The sequence below is a fragment of the Martes martes genome (assembly GCF_963455335.1).
Source record: "Martes martes genome assembly, chromosome: 4".
In the NCBI taxonomy this organism is placed as follows: domain Eukaryota; kingdom Metazoa; phylum Chordata; class Mammalia; order Carnivora; family Mustelidae; genus Martes; species Martes martes.
Window position 1 is genome coordinate 49715649 of NC_137891.1, and position 25549 is coordinate 49741197.

Sequence of the window (25549 nt, forward strand, 5' to 3'; positions counted from 1 at the left end):
TGGCCTTCCCCTGCACCTCACTCCCATACCCCTACTTCCATCATTTACTTACAGAGTAAAGTCCAAACCCTTTAATATAACTAAAAGTTCATTCACAATCTTGTTCTAGTACCTTCCCAGCTCTTGTATTCTACCACTTCAGTCTACAAATTCTATGCTCCAGCCAAGTTAAGCCAAATTCTCACCGTCAGGGTAGCATTCTGCTTTCTCACTCTGTGCTCGGGCATATACTGTGTTTTTGCAGAAAGACTTCAACTACCTTGTTTTTGTAAAACTAGTCAGTTTTTTGTGACTCCGAAGTGACTTATAAGTATGTTCCCCTATGATATTTATATGATTTTGCAGTAAAAATTTCAATAACACCATTACTACCGTGGGATCTATTCTCTTTAGCAATGACAACCTAAGCCTGATCTACATTTAAAGTGGCTGTTCAAAAGGGCTTAAGTATATAGTTTCTAGAATCAGGCAGCCTGTTTCTAGTTCTGACTCTAACATCTTCTGGCTGTGTGGCCTTGAAAAAGTAAGGCATTTTTCTTTGTGCCTCAATTATCTCATCTACAAAATGGGGTAATAATAGACCTAACTCTTAGGGCTGTTGTGAGAATCGGATAAGTAAATAACTAAATAGATAACTAAATTAATTAGATAAATAAATAAATACTTGAAACCAGGTGGTGGGTATTAGGGAGGGCACAGATTGCATGGAGCACTGGGTGTGGTGAAAAAACAATGAATACTGTTACGCTGAAAATAAATAAAAAATTTAATAAAAATAAATAAATAAATACTTGATAAATTTCTGCCATCATTGTTATTATTATTTTTTAATCCATGAATGCTCTGATTTTTCCTGCATTCATGGCCAGTTAACAGATCTAGGGAGTCCAGGTCGGGGGGACAGATTGGTGTTCCATAATAATACACCATGTGGGGCTATGTTGGTGAAGGTATGCAACAGATGCAAATGTATGCCTGGAACTTAGACAAGATATTAGGGCTGGAAATACAGATTTGGGAGTCATGTCATCAAAGCAGAGTTAGTATGTACCATCAGAGGAGAGAATGGGGGTCCCCAGAGAGAACATGTAGAAGAGGAAGAAATGGATTGAGGAAAGATATCTAGGCTCACTAACAGGCCTCTAGGTATATAGATGCAAAGTTCAGAAAGGGCCATGATGGTGACCCAAGTCATTGTGAGTTAACGTTTAGCTAACCAATTGCGTATTACTTATGGAATAATGTGACATGCTATTTTACAAATAACTTAATAGCATTTTTTGAATTATAGGAATCTTATTTTGATGTTTAAAATTTAGTCTACATTTCATCATTAATCATTTGTAATCTAAACACATCCACATGACATTTGCATCATTCCAAGGCCTTCTGATTTAAACAGACTTTTTTTTTTTCAAGGTAAATGATTAAATGTGAGCAAAAGATGATTTTGATCAGAGCTAAGAGCTTGTAAAGCGATTCTAAGATATCTTCCTTCACTGACCATTTTGCATGCTAAAATACAACACAATTCTATCAGTATTCTTAAAAATTCATTTATTGCCAGAAAATTAAAAAGCAAATATAAGTCTTCCTTATGTAATAGGGGCAGGCTATTCTTCGGTAATTGCCAATGAATCCTCCGACATTCAGTAAAAATCAGAATCTGTCTGTAGTACTTATCTTGGCTGTTCTCTTCTCCTCCCTTAAAGAGAAAAAAATAGAAGCAAAAGCAGCCCAGAATTACCGTGCTGGTCCACCAGGGCCTAGACACCTAGAAGCTCTTGCCTGGAAAGCAACAGCCTGGTTAGGAAGAACACACTGTGTTGGTCGGTGCATGGCACGGGAGGAAGCATTGGCCTGCACAGACACAAACCTCCTCACCTCCATCTGCCCAAGGAAGTCTGAGTACAACTCATCAGTTAGTGTCTTTGGTTGAACAAGAGCTCAAGATATTTTTGTCTCCTGACCGTGAGTAGGCGCTCACAGGGCATCGGCCACAGCCCTTTCCCAGGTGTGGCTCCTACAAGGGTGTAGGGTTATTACAGAGGCATAAGGATCTCCCAAGTATAGCATCTTATGGTGTCCTGTCAACCACACTGAGAACCTTGTGGCAAAGCAGGGCTCTGGGTCAGATGTGATGGGACAATCTGAGATGGCTAAGAGTGGGAGCAATCATTTCTTTAAAAGCTTGTACGCTCTAAAGCTGAGAGGTCGAATAGGTCTTCATTTCTGTGTCAGTTCTGACTAGCTGATAGTGGCTGCTGGGAAGAAAGTGTTGATAAGAATTCTAAAACCTATTCAGGCCTCAGGGTGTAAGATGTTTGTAATTAACCTATGTCTGCCACAGAAATAGAAAGGGAAAGGAGAATGTGGTGCAAATATGTATTTACCAACTCTGAGCTAATAGAAGGTACCGAAATTTGCTCAAACTTATGAAAGGAATACAAAGGTGCAAAGTCTGCAGCAGAGCCCAGATTTCTAGACATATAGTCCATATGCCAATGTGTGCAAATAATCGTGTGTTCTTAATGCCTCATATACGGTAATAGCCAGTACTTCTAATTTTTTTCATGCTATTTAAGCATTTTAACACATTCAATCTTCATAACTTCCCTGTGAAGTTGATACGATTATCTTCTCTATTGTATACATAGGAAATTGAGGCAGAGAGGGATTGAGTAACTTTCCCAAGATCTTCAAAGCTAAAAAAGTCATATAGCAGGATGAGCATTCAGGCAATCTGATGAAGGCCTTACAGTATATTTGTATCACTTTCCAGTATATCATTTGTTGGCCATTAGAAGAGTGTCAAATTCACCTCAAAGCCGAGGAAAGCCAGGCTCCTTCACTCTTATTCTGAGATCTGTCTACAATGGATTCCATTTCTCTGGAGTAAAAAGCGGCTTTCCTCTCAATTTCCTGTGTTACCTTTTTGCGAGGGCTTTCACGCTCAATGGAAATGTCTGCTTAAAGCTATCATCAGACCTTTTGGTAAGTTCCATTTGCAGTTACCACCATCTGTGCTCCTAACTCCAGGGACAGCTTAATGGATGGCTGTGGGATCCACCAAGAATCTCAGTGGCAGTTTGGGCATTCACAGTCATGACTTTTGCCACATTGGAAATTGAGGCTGCGGGGCTCATCTCCCTCACACAGGCTGTAATGTGTCTTCACAACTCTGTCAGGAGGATCGAGCTGCAGTGAAAGGAAGGGACAGGAAGTATAAAAAAGAACCTCATGGCAAGAAAGATTATTAACTGCCGGCAGATTCTCCTGGGAGACTGGAAATGCTCACTCCACTTGCCCCTGGGGGTAGGAGTAGTAGATATTTGGCCCAGGCAGGGTATAGAGTCTAACCCTCGCTCCGTTCTGACTCCAGAAACAACCTCCTCACCCCTCACATGGGAAGGGGGTGCACACAACTGCGTGGATCTTTCCGTTCAAAGAAGAAAAATGATTTTCTGAAAAGAGATACTTTCAAACTCCATTATTTTCATGTTAGAAGATTTGCTCATCTCCATTCCAAACCTGTGTGGTGAAAGGAAGGAGATTTCAGAAAGACTAGTGAATGGCGGCTCATCTGTCTCTTTCAATTGTTTTATTTAGTTACTTGCTAATAACTGTTAGATCCTACGGAGAAACAGTGCATCTGCCAAGAGCACAGACTGGGAAAGCTGGTCATCAGTCACAGAGCTATCCAGTTTCAAATCTCAATCCTCAGTCCTGCTTTTTGCAGCATTATGATGTCATTGATTTTTTTTCCCTCCCTTGGAAACAAAGAGATCAGAGGCAACACAATGCTGCACAGTCTTTCGATTGCCAGCCACAGTAAGTTGTACAGAGTGTGAATGGCACTAAAAAGCCATAAAGCACGTAGTCACAGGCCAGCCCTGGTAGGCTGAGAGGAGCAGTCGGTTTTTGTCCTCACCTGCCTCCCTCCCCTCTCCCTCCAGTCCCCACGTTGCATCTGGACCCCACGCTCTCTGTCCCACTCAATTCCCAGGGCAGCTTCACTCCCTCTTCTGTCTTCTCTTAGTAAAATGCTTGAAACTCATTCCACACAAGCGAGAGCTGAAGGTGGGTCTGGGCTGGGGAGACAACGGTTCATCTGCACATGTTTTGCTTAACTGCCTTGCTGCCCTCTTTCCTGGAACAAACTTGTCTGGCAGATTAATCCCCCATCTCGGTAACCTCAACCTCTCCTGGACCCAGAGTTCCTGCACTCAGTTCTTTGAAAACATTAAATCCTGGCACCAAATGAATGTCAGAATTTAATGACCTCAACTGCCACACGCCAACAAAATTGCGTGAGACTCATCACCTGCCTGGAGTCCTCCGTATGACCTCTTCCGGGATTGTTTTGAAAGTTCTACCCGATGGGCGGGGGAGATGTGGGGTGCTGCGTCTCGGCTTCATGTTAGAGTCACCCTCCAGCCCTGCTGGGGGAGCTATTTTACCAGACCTTGGGTTTATAATTCCAGGCCCCATCCATTTCTGGGCTGCTCTCTGAGTTAATTCTGCAGGATTGAGCCAGGACCCCAAGTGGCGATTGTAGTCTTGTTGGAAGTCTCCAGCAGTCTCCACAGTGCTAAGACCGCTGAAAAATCATTAGTTACCAGGAACTTTGAAGAACACTTCATCCATCTTCCCAAAAACATTTTTATCACTGAGTTTCATACCGCTTAGTCTACCTCACTAGTTGTTTCTTTTGAGTCCCCTTTGCTGGATCCTGACTTCAAATATTGGTATGTTCTTGAGCTCAGTCTTTGGAATTCTTCTCTTTTTTATCTTTAATTATCCCTTTGGTGTTTGTTCTCATCCAGTCTCATGGCTTTGAATGCCATCTACACAGTGATGACTCACAAATGGGCACATCCAGCCCAGACCTCTTCCTGAACAGATTACGTATCTATCTACTTGACATTTTCACTTAGATATCTCCACTTTAACAAAAACCAAACTCCTCACCTCTACTCCCCACCTTGGCCCCCTCCAATCTCTGCCATGAGTATTGTTCATCTCACTTAACTGCAGCGTCATGTGTTCAGATACTCAGTCCAGAAACCTTGGAGATCTCTATGGGAGACAGTCTGCTCATTATCAATCCCTTCCTTCTGTGCATTAAGATCTAGAGTCTCTGCCCCTCATCTTCTATATGAACTGGTCTTATACCTTGCTCTCATGAGTATAATGTGGCAGATGTGACACGGCAGAATTTTCAACCTACATTTTAAGAGGACAGGCAGCTTCTTCCTCCTTCTTGATCTTGGTCACTATAAGAAGGTGAGACCACTGTGTCATAATGAAATCCAAGCTAACCACATGGCGAGACCATGTGGAGAAAGATGCTCGGTCATCATGGTTGTTCTCCCCAGCCCCCACTGAAGTGCCAGACAGGGAAGCACAGAAGCCATGTGGACATCACAAAGAACAGACCTGCTCAGCCAAACCCACCCCAGATTGCTGAATACAACAAATAATACATTTTTTTTTAAAATGCTAGTACATGTTATCTCGCAGTAGATAATAATATCCTTGACTTTGTTCCTTCTCTCAAGGTCCACACACAAGTTGTACTTTTGTTGACTCTACTTGCAAAATATATCCGTGACATAACCACTCTTTTCATCTCTGCTTTTACCCCTTGCTTTGAGTCATAATCTTTGGAGAGTTTTTTCATGTTCCTCCCTTGTTCTTTCATAACCTTTTCTCAACATAAAGCTAAAGCGATCATTCAAAATTTAAGGGTTGTCATGGCACTCCTTCTTCTAAAATCTTCCAAAGGCTCTCAGTTTCACTCCAAATGAAAGCCAAAGTACTTCAATGGTCTGCAAGGCTCCACACGATCTGGCACACTATGTCTGCCTTAGCCTCTCACCTCCTCCCAGCCCTCAGTTTTGCTTGATTCTACTCCAGAAACATAGGCCTTCTTGCTTTGGACCAACACTGGGGTGCCCTTCTGCTTTAAGGATTTTGTGCTGCTCATCCCTCTGCCCAGAATGCTTTTCCCCAGGTGAAACCTTACCTGCTCATCACCTCCTTCAAGTCTTTGCTCAGCTATCAACTTCTCATTCAGGTTCTCACTCGTTCAAAATTGCTGAGAACAGAGATTCTTCTCCAAGTCTCTAGCATTCCTCAGAACACTCTCAGGGCTGTCCCATGTGAAGTCCTTCATTTGTCTTTACCAATTCATGGTATCTCTAAATGCCATCTACTAACTTCTTGTTCGCATTATGCTTCTCTATCCATAAAGCTGTTCTTTCTTGCCTTTTTAAAATTCGGCATAATTTTTTTTAAATAAGATATTTGATTTTTCAGTTAAAATGGATGCTTAATATTTCTTGTTTCTTTCATAGTATCTCTATGTTTTCTCATGCCAAGTGTTTCAACTTTTTAAATACTCACTTTAGTCCATATTTTCAAATGCTGATTATATAATTTTTCTTCCTAAACACTCTAAACATTAGGTTTACTATCTTGAGTTTAGGTAATACAGAGTAAAAAAAAAAAAGAGAGAGAAAAAGACAATCTTCAGCAAATCAAGAAATCAGAAGTTACAGTTTGACTTCAATTCCTCCAGAATTCTCACAATATCACAGTAAGGTCTACATCCCGATGTTGTGGATAGTTTCATTAAGAGTTGCTAAGCAATCCAACTCCAAATGCTATTTCGCACATGATTATCGGTGATTTGTGGGTCTTGCTCTATTTCTTTTCCCTTTCTTCATAAATACATTCTGATACATTTACTGTACTCAGACTCATTACCATTGGTTTTCTTGGATTGATTGAATCTCTCCATTAAAAGTTTGCAACACAGGGGCGCCTGGGTGGCTCAGTGGGTTAAAGCCTCTGCCTCCAGCTCAGGTCATGATCTCAGGGTCCTGGCATCGAGCCCCGCATCGGGCTCTCTGCTCAGCAGGAAGCCTGCTTCCCCCTTTGTCTCTCTGCCTGTCTCTCTGCCTACTTGTGATCTCTGTCTGTCAAATAAACAAATAAAATCTTAAAAAAAAAAAAAAGTTTGCAACACAGAACCTATCCCCTCTTTCTCTGTCATGTCCCATGCTCTGTATACTAAGGACATAACCTGGGCTTTATACCAAACTATTCTGTTACTATTTGTAGCTCACGTACACTGTGCCCTTTTTCAAAGCATCAGTAGCAGCAAAGCGACTAGATTACAGCTTTAAATACAAAGAGGGACAGTTAGTATCAGGCCAGCTCCTTTGTCTTACTACCGGTTCCCTAATCTGTAGTCAGAACTGCCATCACTACACATTCCCATTTCTTATTTTATTGCATCGCTTAAAGGTTCATAAATTTTGACTTTTTCATTTTTGAAGATTAGATGACTTCAGCTGCTCTCCCCTGTACCCTGCTCCTTGCTCTCCCCTCTGCACACTGAGCTCCTCATCCCACTATGGCATAAATGGACTGACAGGCCACTTCCGGCAGTCAGCCCAGAGAGTTAACTGCTTCGTCGTCCCACAAGGCTATTGGCCTGCGCTGAATGTTAATGAAGTTGCCCCTTTTAGAACACTAACTTTTTGAATAACCACAGTAACTAAAGAAGTGTAGTTCCAAAGATGAAGGGCTGTATCTATTGAATTGGTTTTGCACAACGCTAAGCACAAAAAGTCCTCATTGTTGCCTGTTGTGAATGCTTTTGTGTGATGTTTATCATCTGCAACTAGAAAAATCTGGCTTTTAAATCTCTCTCTCTCTCTTTCTCCCTCTCACTTTCCCTTTGGTTATAAAATTCTCATTAAAGAATATTTGTATTAGATATTAAAGTTAAAAGAAAAATATCACCCATATCCTTGCTGTCCAAAGAGTTACAGCTAATATTTTGATCTCTATTTTTTTTTCTCTGCGTATATTTGTTTCATTTGTTAAGTGGTTTTGGTTGTGTGTTTATATAATATATGATATATATTATATAAATATATATATAACAGTATATATAATTATATATAATTTTATATAATTTTGCTTCTTTGTCTACTCGAACCTTAAAGTTTTTCCATGTCATTATGAATACTTCATGAACATTCCATCTAATGAATGTGCCCATACCCATTATTACATAATATTTTGGCTGGATCAGATTGTTCAATGTTATAAATAAAACTCAAAGAACATCTTAAGAATAATTTCATATATTTTTACATTGTTTAAATATTTAGAATTATTTTCTTAGATACACTTTTGGAAATGGAATTGCTTAGTCAAAAGATACGAATATTTTAAGATCCTGGATCAAGTTTGAAGGAAAAATAGGAATAAACTTGATAATAAAGCACTTATGCTTTTCTTTTGTATTTGGATTACAAAATAAATAACAGAATACCAGAGTGTTAGAAGTGGGAATCAAGTAAGAAATGGTTTAACTCAATTCCTTCATGTTCCAAGAAAGCTGAACTTAAAAGAATTTGTATTGCTTATAATCACCTAGCTGGCATGGGGTGACAGAAGCAGATACATGATGTGGTTGTAGGTTTCCTAAATTCCAATCCAGCACTCCTTCTAATGGATGGATCTAATGGATCTAATGGATCTAATGACCACAGACAGTCTTTCCGGACTGAGTGATTCTAACACATAAGCAGAAATTTTGCCAGAGAGAAGATATTTCAAACAAGTATTAAAGGATAAACTATGTAACACCTCAATTTCATTTGCAATGTATTATGCTTAACTCAAAACAAGCCCCTTGTCCTTTTATTCCACTATATAGTAAACATAAATGAAATGCACGTCACTGCTTGGGTTCGGAAGAAGATCCACTAGTACACTGAGTATTCTGCTATTTAGCAATACCAATAAGGTTGAATTGTCAATCGTGCTATCATTCCACTAGAAAGAAATTTTGAAAGTTTAATAGAGTTAATTAATTTCCAAAAGAACAAATTTTTGTGAGAAACATTCATCATACATGGCTGACTAATAATAATCTAGTGAGACTAAGGCTGTCTTTTTTTGCACTCATCTTTCTAGACATCAAAAAAAGAGGCATTTCGAGCTTTGCTTTTAGCATTTACAACCCAATTGGAAGAATTAGTCTTGCATTTAATTTACATAATTTTTATAAGAAAATTTGTGGACCATTTTCTAATTAATATATTTAAAGCTAACCAAAGCTAACAAACTTCACCTTTTGACTGTGCAAAACTTGCTCATAATTAAAATTTCAAAAAATCTTTCTATAACTCAACATTTTCTATTAGTTTATAATTTGTGGTAAGTTTTTGCAAACTTTAATTGACCAGGAGAAAATACATTTTTATAAAGATAGCAAAATTAGGTACCTTTATAAAATACATAAAAGTCACTTACACTGTAAAAGTGAGAAAAGATGACAGACCAAAAAAGCCCTTTGGCTTCTCATTAATCCAGTTATGTCCATCTAGATTGTGAACATTTATTTCATCTTTTCTCCTCTCCCTATTTTTTTGTACTCAGACATTCCTCTACCTCACAACACTTCTCTTATTACTATTTTTTTTCTTATGTAGAAGATAAGCAGTCGGTATGGTCACAAAACATCCTTGTAAGTGGGCTGGGAATATTATAGTAAAAGCTCTGGAACTTCAGAGGAGCAATCGGTAAGGTGGTACAAAACATTAAGTGCTCAGGAAGGGAAATAATATAAGGAACTTCTCATCAGTCTTGCACAAGCAAGTTCGTAAATTATCGCTCTTTATTTTATTTAAAAAAAAAATGGGACGACGCCCTGGAAATTTAACACTCCCTCTTGAAAATTAGGAAAAATATTTCCCCTCCCTCCTTTTCCCTTGTTCATTTACACTAGGAAATTTGTCATTGTAGAGAGCTTCTTCCCTCTTTGAAATGTACATAAGTCTCTTTAAAAACTAGGTAGGTCTTGATGACCTAGTTCTGTCTTTTTTTTGAGGACATGGGAGCCATGTTTTGAGATGTTATGAGGACATCGCTAGGAGATGTTAAGTATCAAAGGAGATAGCACCCCTATCTCCCAGGTTCTGTGGGACGGTAGGACTCTAACTTAGGTGTTCCAGGTTGCAAAACTACCTGTCATAAAGATAGAAGAAGCTTAATTTTCATCTGGATAAGAAACTGCCAATTAGTTAACACAAATCATCACCCCAAACACCAGGTGAATTTACAATGAACTATGGATGACAAATGGTGGTGGATGACAAATGGTTACTCAAGGATTAGTTATTATTTATCTTGAGAACATGTATAGAATGGGTTTTATCTGCTTTGCTATGTTAAAAGATGAGATTTCTTCCTGTCTTTGTGAACTCTTCACAGATCACCTGTGATGTGCATCACGTTCTGAGTGTTTATTCAATAAGAAAAGTGTTTTCCTTCTTTACTACCTTTGTGGAAAGCATTTCTGGGTTGGGGAAAGATCTTGATTTTCATCATATTAATAACTGCTAAAGAGAGGGTACCACTCCCACACTAAAGATTTTTTAGTCTTTAATCTTATTTGTGTAAAATAGGACTTTAGACACAGTTCAGTTTCTTTCATGATCCTTCATGTAGTCTTGTGGAAAAGCAAGCATATTCTGGAATTTTCAACTTAATGTGTACATAGAGGAGACAGATGACATGTGAGCCCATGGTGGACAAAGAAGGAATCAAATAACCCTTTGAAATGAAAAACAACGAATTTAAAATTACCTTAGGTTGGAAATTCAGGGACCAAAGTTCTCTACCAAGGGCTCTTCTAAAAAACAAGTCACTAGATCTAAAGTTAATGACCAAATAAATAAAATGATGAAAACAATTGAAATGAGCACTGAGAGTGGAGACACTCCATCGTGTAAAGAAGAACGGCATTGTCTTTGGGAAGACAAAAATCCAGAAGGCACCTTCCTCCCAGGCAGGGAACCTTTACATATTGACACAGTGTGATATGACTTATCATCCTCCTATGCTCTGTGGGGACTAGTGGTGTTTCTGTTGGTGCTCTAACCTTACTACCCCCATCATGCAAAGCAAGAAGAATAAAAACATAGTGAGACACAAAGAGCATATAGCATAAAAGGCCATAACACTTGAGTCCTGCTGATAAGGAGGCGTTGGTTCAACAGAAAACCCCGTTTTCACAAATGAAAGAAAGCCACTATTTCAGGACAGGCTGCAGCTTCTAAAGTAAAGTTGTCAGCTAGAAGAAAAGACTCGCCCGTTTTCATCTGTCCCTGCCAGCTGTGAGGAAGAGCAGAACTTTCAGCCCCTTCTATCCCATGCTGGGTTTACTGTTCCTTTTCCATCTCTCCCCATCCTGGAGGAGGATTAAGTAACAAGTCAAGAGCCCCCTGTGTAAAAGGTCATAAACGACCAACCATGGTCTTTTTCTTCCAGTCCTCGGGACTACGTAGATAAGCCAACCAAGGGGTCAGCCCACTCTTGCTTTCAGTCTCCTCCTCTTATGCAGCTAATATGGATACTTTGTCTGGAGATCTAGCTATCCTGGAATGTCACTCTTCTTTAGTTTTATGCAATTTGTTACCAGATGGTAAACTGTCTTGGGAGAAGCAGAAAAAAAGTCAGTGTGGCTCGCTCTTGGTTTTTATTGAGAGTACCATGAGGAAAGTTCCATTAGTTTAAAAATATTTTGTGTGCATGAGTGTGTGTGTGTGTGTGTGTGTGTGTGTGTGTGTATGTTTATTGTATAGCTAGTACTGAAGGTACTATCTACTGTATTGTTTCGATATATTTTTTTAATTTATTTATTTGATAGAGATCACAAGTAAGGAGAGAGGCAGGCAGAGCGAGAGGAGGGGAAGCAGGATTCCTGCTGAGCAGAGAGCCCCACGTGGGGCTCGATCCCAGGACCCTGAGATCATGACCTGAGCTGAAGGCAGAGGCTTTAACCCACTGAGCCACCCAGGCGCCCCTCGATATTTTTATATGTGATAAGTTTCTCTGAGAAGAGAGAGGGAAAAATAGTTTCTTTTTAAAAAAAAAGATTTTATTTATTTATTTGAGAGAGAGAGCATGAGCAGGGGGAGGGGTAAAGGGAAAGGGACAAGCAGACTCCCTGCTGAGCAGGGAACCTAATGCAGGGCTCGATCCCAGGACACTGAGATCATGACCTGAGCCAAAGGCAGATGCTTAACTGACTAAGCCACCCAGGCGCCCCAGGGAAAAGTAGTTTCTTATCACAAATTGAAATACTTGCTTTTAATAGTTGGTTACATGTATTACCATGCATCCCCTTTTGCCCTAACTGTTGGGTATCTCATAGCTAAGTTCAGTGCTCACTTTTTATTATTACGTAAGTTTTCTAAATATAATTTGCTTGATCCTATCTGCCACATCTCACACCCAACACCCACCTAATTCTTGATTCTTACTATTTACTTCTGTTTAAAATTGGTTGTGTGGTTTTGCTTCCTTTGATTTTATCATAAATTACCTCAAATCAAACAAATAGAACTGTACTCTTTCAAAAAGCCTTAGAAATGGATTCTCTGCTTTAAGAAATTGCACCATCCAGTCTCCCTTTACTGTTACCACGTTCTTTCCATACGCAAGAAGATATTTATTCATAGATATTTATGCATCAAAACCATCACACAGGACTGCAACTAGGCCATTCCTTAACCTAGCAGAGAACTGCCTGCAGCGGAACTATTTTAATGGGGATAGTGTCAGCATTTCTCCAAACATTTTAAGTTAAAAGGTTTATAAATTACATTTGCTTAGTGTTGAAATATGAGGGACATACTTTAAGTAAATGTAATCTTTTTTTCCCTAAAAAATATCTTTTTAGCCAGTTATAGAAAACGTTAACCTGTTTGGTTGACTGCATTTTAGCAACATCATCATAGCTCAAGGCTCATTTAAAATACTTCTTAAAATACTTTATTATAGACCTTTTTCTTTGAATAATCATAATAATGAGAATAACTACAAATTACAGAGCATCTCTAACAGTTCCAGACTCCTTAAATATATAGTCTTTCAGGAAATTTTTATTCTTCCTTCATGCAGCTGAAGAAGCTAATGAATTAGAGATGGAGTTCAAATCACTGATAATGCTAAGCCAATTTTAGGATGCAGCCCTGTCTGACACTTTTTCCACCAAACATTCCCACATAAAACATCTGCACAATTTTAAACCATCCTCAAAGTGTGTGCTTGGGACTTTTTCTGATTCAACAGCATTTCATGTTCGCTTGAGAAATGAATTAAAGAGAAGTCACCCTCAATTACCCAGGTGTATGGATATTTAGGTTGGAGTTTTAGAAGTGGATTTTGTTGTTTTTGTTTGTTTGTTTGTTTGTTTGTTTTTGTATTTTCTCTTGTGGATACTGGCGACCACATTTTTCCATGCCAGTAATCTGAATGCCCAAGATTGAACCAGGAGCTAAAAGAGACTGTGATTGCTACATAGACCCAGCAACAATGTACTTTCAAACTGAACACTGTAGATGTGTCAGTGCTGGGGCTTGCACCCACTCCAGAAGGCCAGGGTGCATCAGCACAGGGGGTGGGAGTAACAGTTCTCTGTCCTCCTCACATTCCACTTAAAAACCACAGAGTCCAGGGGCACCTGGGTGGCTCAGTGGGCTAAAGCCTCTGCCTTCCGCTCAGGTCATGATCCCAGGGTCCTGGGATCGAGCCCCGCATCCGGCTCTCTGCTCAGCTGGGAGCCTGCTTCCTCTCTCTCTGCCTGCCTCTCTGCCTACTTGTGATCTCTGTCTGTCAAATAAATAAATGGAATCTTAAAAAAAAAAAAAAAAAAAAAACACAAAAAAAAAACCACAGAGTCCATTCCCAGATGGCTTTCTGAATGGGCTCACCTGACTAGGTGAGTGAAATGGAAACCTTTACCAGGGCAAAGGAAGCACTGACACTGGGTGTACTAAGCTTCTGAAAATGAAATGTTTATGTGTATTATCCTTGACATTATAAAAGGAGACAGAAAATAAATAAAATAATCAATATCTAATTGGTAAACATTCCTCAGCAAACAGAGCAAGTCAATGAAGCAGAGATGTCCATGATGCTTTTCCTCCATATTGATTTTTGCTATTTAACATTAGCTGAAATTAGGCTCTATTGTTTTTGTTTCAATTGTCAAGGTCCTAGGGGACATTTTGGGTCACTTGAGGATTCCATAATGTGCCCGAGTCACCATGAAGAATGACAACAGAATTCACCTAGGTCGAGTGGTAAACAAATCAGCAGAGATATTTTGCTGCAGAGTCATTTTACTTGGTGCAGGCTCTGAAAGTGTTTTGGTCACTGAAGTTCCTATAATATAACCTGTCTTCATGGTTATCACCATTAATTGCAGTGATCTTCAAAGAGCGGTACTATAGGTCATCCTGTGACAATCTTAAGGAGCCTAAAAGTTACTTGTGGTGACAATCTTGATTTCCACGGTCGTCACTGTGAGGTGGAAAGGTTGCTATAAGACATTTGTACAACTATATTTGGTATAAAACCGTATTTGGGAGTGATACCTAGTAAGATCTATGCAATGACTGGGATGAAGCTTTGTTTCATATGTCTTACTGTGCTGTGTTCCCTGTGACTGGGAGGGCTGCCTCTAGGTGAGTGAAAACCTGTACTTACTTGGTCAGCTCTGATAAATAGTAACTTTGTTCTCTGGTTGTCAGCTTTACTCACATCAGAGAGGGAAGGTCTGTCTCCTTTATAAGCAGAAACAAAACCATCATACAATTATTCTCATTTAGCTATTATTTAGTGTTAATTAGAACTTGGCATGCTGGGAAACTCTCTTCCTGGGGGAGAATTTTATTTTAGACCCTCATAGACACTGTGTAATGTACACAGCATATTTAAAGCAAAGATTTATTAAAAGTTACAATATTTTCCCTAGAGAATACATTTGCTATTCACCATTAGGACTAGGTCCAATATTTATGGAATGTTCACAAAAGATTAATTATGTTTCATTTACAAATAGCCTCTAATGGGAGACATTTTTATTACAAGTGCTATTCTAATGAATTGTCTGTCTTTATGAATTCATGTCTAAGACTGAAATAATTTCTTTTGCTTCCTTTCCCCAACCCTATATTTGAGCCTGCTGTTGCTTGTCATGTCTTTCCTATTTCTTCTAACAGATTCATGTGGTCATCCCCTCAGTTGCTTAAACTGGAAACCTTGGACATATTTGTGACTCTCACTCGTCCTTCCATTTCATTTCCAATTCTCACCATATTCAAATGGCTCTTTGTTGCCCATAGAATAAAAGTCAATCCCCTTAATCTGATAAGCAGGCATATTAAAATCCTGATAGCCTGAGCCACCATAGCATTCCAGCTATCTGTTCTTCACCGAGTGAACTATACTAGTTCTCACCATGTGATGCTCTTCTTTATTTCTCTGCCTATGACCTTGTTCATATTTTCTTTGCCCAGCATGCCCTTCTTTCTCTTTGTCTACTTACTAAGTGAATGCCTGACTGGAAACCAGATCAAGTGTCACCCAGACTTTTCACTCCCCTACCCCTTGGCAGGATTAGTAACTCATTTATTTTCTTCTAGAACTGAATGTATATTTTATTTATGTTCTTTATGTATATGTACATCTAACTCATGTGTAACAGTAAATATTTTAAAGCTTCGGTATGTTTCTAAAATTTTTTGTGTCTTTCATGTATACCATGTTAATTTAGCACATGATAAAGGCTTGGTGAGAGTTGCTTGGTTAAACTGAAAGTCCTGTTAAAAGAAGTAACAGAATGAAGTAATATCTCAGTGTGTATTCTGTGTAAATACTGCTTTGTGGTTGATGATGGAGAAGAAATGGATGCAGATGAAGACGAAAGTCTGATAGTACACCATACACATCCCCAACAGAATAAATAGATATAGAGACATAGCAGTTTAAAGCACAAAGGTATATCAGAGGCTACCAATAGCCACAAAAATAATCTACTTTTATTTCATTTGTTCTCTCCTTGCCCTGTAGCCTTGGCACTTTCCATGTCATTGCCTTGAAAAACAGCTACCACAGTGCCTAAGCCATAGTAGACACACAATAAACATGTCTTGTATGAATGAATGAATGGATGGATGGATGGAGAAATGAAATGTTTCCAGCTCTTTCACTTCATGGTTAAGAAAAACAGACCAGGGGTGCCTGGGTGGCTCAGTGGGTTAAGCCCTTGCCTTCGGCTCAGGTCATGATCTTAGGGTCCTGGGATTGAGCCCCGCATCGAGCCCCACATCGAGCCCCGCATCGGGCTCTCTGCTCAGCGGGGAGCCTGCTTCCTCCTCTCTCTCTGCCTGCCTCTCTGCCTACTTGTGATCTCTGTCAAATAAATAAATAAAATCTTTAAAAGAAAAACAGACCAAAGATACAAAGAATAGGAAAGCAGAAACAATGCTTTTTCAAGCTGTTGCCATATGCCCTACACTAAACTAGGTGCTTTTGCCTCAGTTATTTAATTTTATTCTATGAAGAAAATTATATGACCATTATGTGAGATAAAGAATTTGAAGCTCACAATCTGTGTGCCCTATGATTCACAGAATCATATGATTTCACAGAATTCATTTGTAGCTCTTGTTCTTATGCTATGTCTAGTGTAGAGTCTTTTCTATGCCACCTGATGACATGATATTGATGGACAGAAATATAACTGATTATTGGTTTTGGGGAGCAGGAATCTCTGCTTTTTATAATCTGTATTGTTTAGATAGTAGCAGGTGAGTAAATATGGGGAGAGGGGATCTAGTCTCAAGATCAATAGAATTGAAGGCTGAAAATCAGAGTTTAGTTCCTAATCTTGATACCTTAGTTGGGGCAAGTCCTTTATTGTCTTGGAAATGTAGTTTTCTCATTTATAATGCAAGGCACACAATACCAACTTGTGGTGTTCTATGGTGAACAGATGAATACTGCCTATGAAAACACAGTTTGCCCACATGAAAAGAAGGTATTACTATTATGAAGTTTATGTAAGAATAAGAAAGTGTGTATAAAAAGCCTTTCTCAGCTGCACATTCGCTCTCTTTTGTTCCCTTTGTTACCGCTTTGTAATTTCACAACATCCTAGCCTTCATTTGTGTAAACAGATGAGAACAGGATAAATAAGCATTTCTCCACTAATGTGATTTGTATACAATATATCAGATTAAATGAGCTTCTGCTGCTGATTTGTTTGAATTCACAATTCAACATAATTTGGTAATAGAGAAATAATAGTTGAAAAGACATCTGTTTCTTGTCATAAGCTTCTATTTTCATAAGAAAATCAAAGCAGTCCAAGAACAGGGAAAATATGAAAACTAACATTACTGCACTGTATTAACTCTCTGATGAGAAAAAAAAGCCACGGACAGTTTGTTTAGTTAATTATTGAAAATTCGACTTTCCAAATGTTCTGCATTAGTGGCAGTTCTACGCATACATTTAAAAATGAACCTGATCAAAAAAGAACGTGCATTTTTCAGTTTTACTAATATTATCCTTTACCTCAAACAAGGTATAGAAAGTATCACTTGCTTTTGGTTGGTGACTTCATTTCTGACCTTTAACATCAATACTACCTTATGATCATGTACTAAATTAATTAAGACCTCCACCTTTCCATTTTTATATAAATTTTAAGTTAAAATTAAATAAATCCACACAGTCAAAATAATAAGAGTAATTAAGACATATTTTCAATATATCCTTTAGGATCTCTGATGGTCATACATTAGAGATCTCTGTGGTGTTAGCAATGAACAGGACCTTGAAACTCATCTAATTCTGACCCTTTTCTTTCATAGTTTGGGAAATGAGGCTGTGAATGGCTGAAAAAAGGAGATATGCCAGTTCTTAGAGAACAAAGACAAAAAAAACCAGCTTCAAGCTAGCTTTTGAGTACTCTTCTTACTGTACTAGATCAGAATATAATCAATTTTGACAAGTATAACTCAATTCTCATTTACCCAAATAATATCAGGGAAACCCTTGCTCAACACTTACATTAGCTCTTTGGATGTAGACACTGATGGAATGAAGATATGTATCTGGGAGAAGATGAAATAAATTGGATGATAGGAGACCTCAATTGCTTGGAATAATTGGCTAAGTCTAACAAAAGGGAATTTAACAGAGAGAAATACAAAATCTGCACTTAACAATAGAAAAACCTATGGCAAAAGTTCATTAAGTGGGACATAAGGCTTAGCAACACGACATTTTTTTTTTCAAAAGTGGCTATTTTTAAAGAACTAAAAGTTCTATGAGTTTACTTTTGTCTTCTTCCCAAAAGGAACTGAATTTTCCTTAACATGATAGAAGTTCACATACAACGATAAAGATACTCTATACCATCTACTTATCCACCTATAATTGAAATTATGGGTGTGAAGACTGATAAACTGGGGCATGTAGAAGGGAAAGAAGAGAATGTTAAGTTGGCTGAGACCTGAGTATATTAGGAAAAGTTAAAGGTAGTTAGGTATGTTTCTCTGGAGAATGGAAGGTCTGCCTCTGCTGTTTTAGAGAAATAGGGGTGAAATGAACAGGTATTTTGCAACTAAAGAGGCTGAATGATCAGGTGGAAAGAATTGAAGATATAACATCAGAAAGCATAAGTCTGAATTTTGGTGCCATCACTTACAAGTGGTGTGACCTAGGGAAAATCTCTAAAAAAATGCACATCAGGTTCTTGATCTGTAAGATGAGAGTAGCAATATCTATAATGCAGGATGGTTATGAAAATTAAGTTAAATTAAACAACATCAGAAAAATATCTACAGTACACAGCATGCAGAACTCAAAAGAGATTGACCTTTCCACTGCTTTGTCAGTAGAGTCATGAGAGATTTTTATTAGATTTTATTAGAGGAGTATCTTGTATAGGGGTTAAGTGGAGATAGGAAGGTTAAATGTACAAGATCCCTGTCAATGTTGTGTGACATATTTATATGTTGATCACCAGCATTTTGTTGTACTTTATACCAGGAAAGATTGTTCTTAAAATATTTGATTCCTTATCGGTTATACTGCCTTTTAAAGTCATGACAAGTTTCCATTACTGTATCTTGCAAAATTGCTTACTTACCTATAAAGTGCAGAGAGGGGCCTCTTGTTTCCAGGTTTTGGTCTATATGGTTTGGGTTCGCCTGCCATATTGATATCTGAAAGCAAAAAATTATATATAGCACTGATTAGGAAAAATGAATCCATTTGAGAAAGCAAATCATGGGGTTTTTTGTTTCCTTTTGCCATTTGCCTCTACGAATGTTATATGCCATTTATTTATTCAATGGTTATTTTTCTCCAGCCTACGCTAGTCCAGCCACTGCTTGAGCTATGTCATGTACCAATCTGGTTAGCTCCATGCCCTTGTAAAACTTACTTTTACTGGGGGAGAAATAGATAGTAAACAACAAATAAAATAAATAATAAAAATATGTAACATATTAGAAAGTGAGAAGAACTATGAAAAAAAGACAATGTTCAATGAGGTAGGGAAATGAGGAATGTTTAGTAAAAAAGAAAGAGAGAGAAAGAGATATCCTTCTAAATTGGATTTTTGCTGGAAATAACTTGGTTTGCATAGACATGGAATAGAGCTTTGTTCATAAGAGGAATTATTAATGTTCCTTGACAATATCTTTCCACCTATGTAGAAAAGGAATGTAGAAGGCTGGAATTGTAGAGCATACCAACTTTACTGAGGGAATAACAAACACAATGCACTCAGCAGCTAGAATGTGTAGTTATAGTTCTGGGGTGGTCAGAAGAAGAGAGCACATCCTTGGCCTTTGTGAATAAAAACTGTGATAAAATCTCTAAGATAAGACGATAAGATACTTAAATACACGACAAGAGAATTTACATACAGTTGACCAACTTCTTTCTTAAAGATGTGTGTAAAACTGTTAGGGGGTTAGAAAGTTGGGTGACAAAGATTTGGAAAATTACACAAAAAACAAGATTTAATAAAGTTAAAATTTCTAAAACATGATAAGAAGGAAAATCTAAAAAAGGGCAAACTTCAAGAAAAGCTTTGAAAGAAGTGAGGGACATTATCTTGACAGAAAAGAAAAGAAATGCTTCTCTTCCTTACAGTGGACTAAATACACTGGATTAGGGATGGGTGAGCCATCCAGTAGTGAAAACAACCAAAATTTCTACATAAAATACAGCTGATCCTTGAACACTGGTGTGAACTGCACTGTCCATTTATATGCAGATTTTTTTTCAATAAATACAGTACAGTGCTGTAGAAATGTATTTTATGCTTTTCTTGACATTTTCATTTCTCTAGTAGCTTACTTCTATTATAAGAATACAGTATATAATACAGGTAACATACAAAATATGTTTACTGTTTATGTTATTAGTATGATTTCCAGTTAATAGTAGGCTATTAGTAACTGAATTTGGGGGGAGTCAAACATTATATGTGAATTTTTAAAAGAGATTTATTTATTTATTTGAGAGAGAGAGAGAGAGAGAGAGAGAGAGTTGGGGAGGGTCAGAAGGAGAGGGAGAAAGCAATCCCAAGCAGACTCCCTGCTGAGTGCAGAGCCCCACCTGGGAGCTGGATCTCAGGACCCTGAGATTTTGCCCTGAGTCAAATCAAGATTTGGCTGCCCAACTGACTTAGCCACACAGGCACCCCCATGCGTGAATTTTTGACTGCACAGGGGGTCAGTGCCTCTAACTCCCATGTTGCTCAAGGATCAACTGTAGAATGTATCTCTTTTTAAAAAATACAACATTGAGCTAGTAAGAAAGTAAGGCATTCACAGAAGCCAACACCTGAGTGAAAGCAGGAACTTAGATGGAAGTGGAAGACTGACTCTACCTTGTACCTCGAAGACATTTATTGAAACCAGAACTTGAGCTTTAGCTTTCATGTCCTTGTGAACTATAGTGGGCAGGAGACAGTGCCCATCTTAAAGAATATGAGCCATATAATCACTAAATTCAACATCCATATGCATTAAAATCCTTACTTAGGAAGAGATGGAAACTTCCTCCTTCTAACTGATAAAGGATATCTACAAACAAAACAAAACAAAAAACTCAAGAAAACGTCATACATAATAGTGAAACACTGGTCACATTTTCTTTAATATCAAGGAATTTATTTTATTTTACTTATTTGAAAGTTTGTTTATTTATTTTTAAGTAATCTCTACATCCAACATGGGGCTCGAACTCATGACCCTGAGATCAAGAGTTGCATGCTTTTCCAACAGAGCCAGCCCCTGGTATCAAGGAATTTAAAAGGGTACTCCCCATTAACAATTCTGTAGAGTGCTGTATTGGATTTCATAGTCAGTGAAGGAAGACAGGAAAATAGTGTCAGAAATGGGAAGGGAGAAATGAAACTGTCATAATTGTTGATAATAATAGATCCACATAAACACTCCAAAGCATCCACAAATTAGTATAATTAATAAAAGAGTTTAATAGGTTTGTTGGATTCAAAGCCAATATACAAAATTCAACTCCATATGCCTACACAATGATAAATGTTTTAAAAATATAATTCTGAAAGATATAATTTATATAGTATAAAAGTAAAGTACCCAAGAATAAATACATTATAAAATTTTAAAGATGTTTAAAAGAAAAATCATAAAATTATTTTGGAAGATTTTACAGTTACCTTACATAAATAGAGAAAGTGGAAACCTTGATATAGTGAACATTTTAATTCTTCCAAAGTTGATTTATTGATTCTATATAATTTCAATAAAATTACCAAACATTCTTTTTATGTCTCTGCAGAGTTGGATAAGCTGATTCTGAAATTTATATCATAGAGCAAAAGGTCAAAATAACCCTTGGGGAAAAAACCAAAGGTGGCAAAAGTTGCTTTATCAAGATTTATTTTAAATTGCAGTAATTAAGACTATAGTATTGGTACAGATAGAAAATGAACCACTGCAACATAGTAGAGGACCTCCAAACTGACACACACAGATGTGGATGTCTGAATTAGAACAGAGATAGCATAGCTGATCAGTGAGTAAGGACAGGCTTCTGAAGCTGTAACAATTGGTTACCAGTTACTGCAAGGACAAATATGAAATTATCTTATGCTATACAGAAGAATTATTATGGGATTAAGAACCTAAATGTGAGAAGAAAAAATGCATAAATATTAGGAGGAATGTAGTAGAATATCTTTATGAGATCAGAGTATGGAAGTATAATCTTAAGCCAGACATAAAAAGCACTAGCCTTAAAATATGAGATTGATAAATTCTAGTACATTGCAATAAAATTAAAAGAATTTCTGCTCATCAAAAGTCGCATAAAGACAATGAAAAGAAGGGCCACAAACTAGATGAAGAAATCTATGAGAAAAGTTTTGTTTCTGGAATATATAAAGAACTCATTTACCTAATAAGAAAAAGAGACAAACCACCAAATAGAAAATTGGGCAAAAAATGCAGGAGAGGCACTTTACAGAAAGATGAATGCTGAATAAAGACATGAAAGATTCTCAACCTCACTAGTAATGGAGAATTCAATTTTAGTATATGTGCTGATGAAGTGAGCACAGTAATGGAGAATGCAAATTAAAACACTATGGGATAGCATTGATACCCACTGAATTTACAACAATTTACAAAGTCTGATAATATCAAGAGTTGGTTAAATTTGGGAGCAACTGCAATATGTGTACATTGTAACTACACTGCAAGTACAAGCATAAATTGGTACAATTACTTTGGAAGATAATTTAGCAGTTTATTAGTGAACTTAAAATGCCTAAGCCCTATGACCCAGGAGGTAGGCACCTGAAGAAACTCTTGCATAGCTGTACCATAAGATATATACAAGAATGTTCACTGTAGTACACCAAGATAGAAAGAGTTCCTAGAAATACACAGATATCCATTGATAGGTATCCATTGGTAGGATAAATGAATTGTGATATATTACAAAATGACACACTACGCAACAGGGGAGAGTGAGAGAGAGAGACTTAGAGCCATAGGGCAACAACACCGAATCTCAGGAACATGTAACACTAACCAAAAAATGATGTCAGGGAATGACAAAAAGAATGAATCTTTTTATGTTAATAAAAATACAAATTTAAACAAATGTTACATAGGAATCAAATACTTGTAAAAAGATAAAAGAAGAGCAAGCAGAGACAAACAATAAATTTAGAATGAAGGTTACCTCTAAAGGGCAGAAAAGAATGTGGAACTTGGGTAGGACATCTCGGAGACTTGAACAGTAATTATAATGTACTATTAAGTGTGCATATGTAGTGGTAGCATGAGTTTTTAATATAGCATCATTCTTTATACTCTAATATAGTATAAATTTTATTTTGTATATATTTAATAACTAATAAAAAATTAGAAAAGAAAATGGGAGCAATGATGGTAAGTTGTGAATTGATAAATATTCAGGTTAGGGGTAGTAAGTTTTGGTGAACAAGTGGTTTCAGCAAAGATTGCGAACAGGAAATAGCAGGAAAGAAAAGCAGTTGGGTGGTTGGGTGAATTATTGGATATGAGTAGATTAGTAGAGACCCCAATTAGAACTTTGCATCTAATCTGCCTGGGATACAATTTTGGGTTCTGAGTAGAGGACAGTTGTGAGAATGAATCATGAAGACAGTGACTCTTGTATGATTTGGATTAAGGCACAACCAAAAATCAAGGCTGTCTGAATCTTTCAGATGTGACACAGTTGGAACAAAAAAGTGAGTGAAACAAAAGCAGATTTCTATTATTTTTATAAGCTTTGTAATTATGTTAGAGGACACATGCCCATGAAACATATTAAGACACAATGTGTGTGTCTCTAGCTCAGATTCCGTGAGTCTCCATTATGAATTAAAAATGTAAAACTATTCTCATAAATAAATAAAAAGCTTAAGACTCAAATCTGTCAACACAAATATTATAACACCTTTTAAAAAAATAATATGGTGCTAGTAGTTCTGAGGATAAGCTTAGGAGTTTGACAGCCTACACATACAATGGAAAGCCTTTCTTGAAAGGCTGTTAAACTCAGTATTTGCAGACATGGGATTCTGTTCAAAAGTTTTTTAAAAATGGAGAAGAAAATCTTTGGTTTCTTACAGACATAAAATAGTGTTCAAATGCATAATTTTCCTTTGAATTTACTAAAGGAAATACTTATATTTTATATATTTCATATTGCTATAGTGGAGATCATCCATAACTTGGTGTTAATGGAAAGGATGAGGGTGAAAGAGGTTGGATGTGGTCCAGGGGGAAGGGAGGGAGGGCAGTGAGCTCAACTAGTCAGTGAACATAAAGTCTTGCCAAGCTCGGTATGAATGAGCATTTCCATGGTACTGAACTTTGTAAAAATAAGATTTAATCATGTCTTCAGAGTAACATGGTTTAATTTGGAAGCCAAGGCTCAGGTTTTCATGTCTCAAGAGCTGTTGGCATTGAAGGGACCATGCAAACAGGGCAAATGACATCAGAACAGTAAACTCTGTGGTCGGCGCTGGAGAGACATCCTGAGGTTCCCTTCCCTCATTGTCAGGCACTGTGTAAGTTTCCCACAGGTATGACAAGAGAACAGTGACCAAGGTTCAATTTTCTGCCCCTCTTATAAGATAGAGGCTTTGGAGTGAAACATTGAGATACAGAAAATAAAGTCTTATTTCTTAAATTCCCAAATTTGGAAATGGAGTCATACCAAATGCTAATATTTAGAAATCCTATATTGTCCTCAAGAAAGCTGTGGGTTTAATCATTCTCAATAATTTTTTTTTTAGATCATCCAAAAAATTCTAGTTAAATTACTACTTGTTTTGCATAAGTACTTATAAAGGTAACTATATTTCAAGAAGGTGGACTCTATTATCTGAGTACTAGAATTATATTCTTGTAGAGTGAGTCAGTAAATTTAGGTAAGCACCATGAAAAAGAAGTCTCTTGAAGTGTTTCTGTTTGGGTACAATATACATCACAGCTGTGTGGAAGAACTCCCCCAACCCCTTTTTGGTCTTAGGGACAAAACAAGGGAGTTAAACTTTTACCCATGGATAGGAGATGACTGGAGACAGCAGACCTCCACAAGGAGGGAGGAGGGGCGTCTGTATTTTGTCCTATGACATTGTGAGCCTCAGTAAGGACCAACTAAGAGACTCAAAGAACAGACCCCCTATCTGTTTTGAAGTTTTGATATTTCAAGTTAGCATGAAAAAAATAGGTTGGAAAAAAAAAAGTTTAGTCCAAAATGATTCTTCTAATGTTAAACCTCAGAATCAAACAACTGAAAAATATCCTGCTGTTACATGTTCTAGGGGGGCCTGGGTGGCTTAGTCATTAAGCATCTGCCTTTGGGTCAGGTCATGATCCCAGGATCCTGGGATTGAGCTCCGCATTAAGCTCCCTGCTCAGTGGGGAGGCTGTTTCTCCCTTTCCCACCCTCCCCAGCCGCCCCCGCTTGTTTTCCCTCTCTTGCTGTGTCTCTCTCTGTCAAATAAATAAATAAAAATAAATATATGCATATATATATGTTACATGTTCTAAAAATTTAATCAGTTTTCCTTTCTTCTTTATATCTAAGCTAAATAAGCAATACCAATATACCATGACAG

At 37.6% G+C, this 25549-nt stretch overlaps 1 protein-coding gene across 1 annotated transcript in view; it reads right to left on the reverse strand.

Annotated features, from left to right (window-relative positions):
* The window catches only part of RALYL (RALY RNA binding protein like), a 147152-nt gene that overhangs the window by 67307 nt on the left and 54296 nt on the right, over positions 1–25549 (reverse strand). The window contains exon 2 of the mRNA XM_080802292.1: positions 19040–19115. Coding sequence (XP_080658418.1) covers positions 19040–19115 — 76 coding nt within the window. The remainder of the gene's footprint in view (positions 1–19039; positions 19116–25549) is intronic.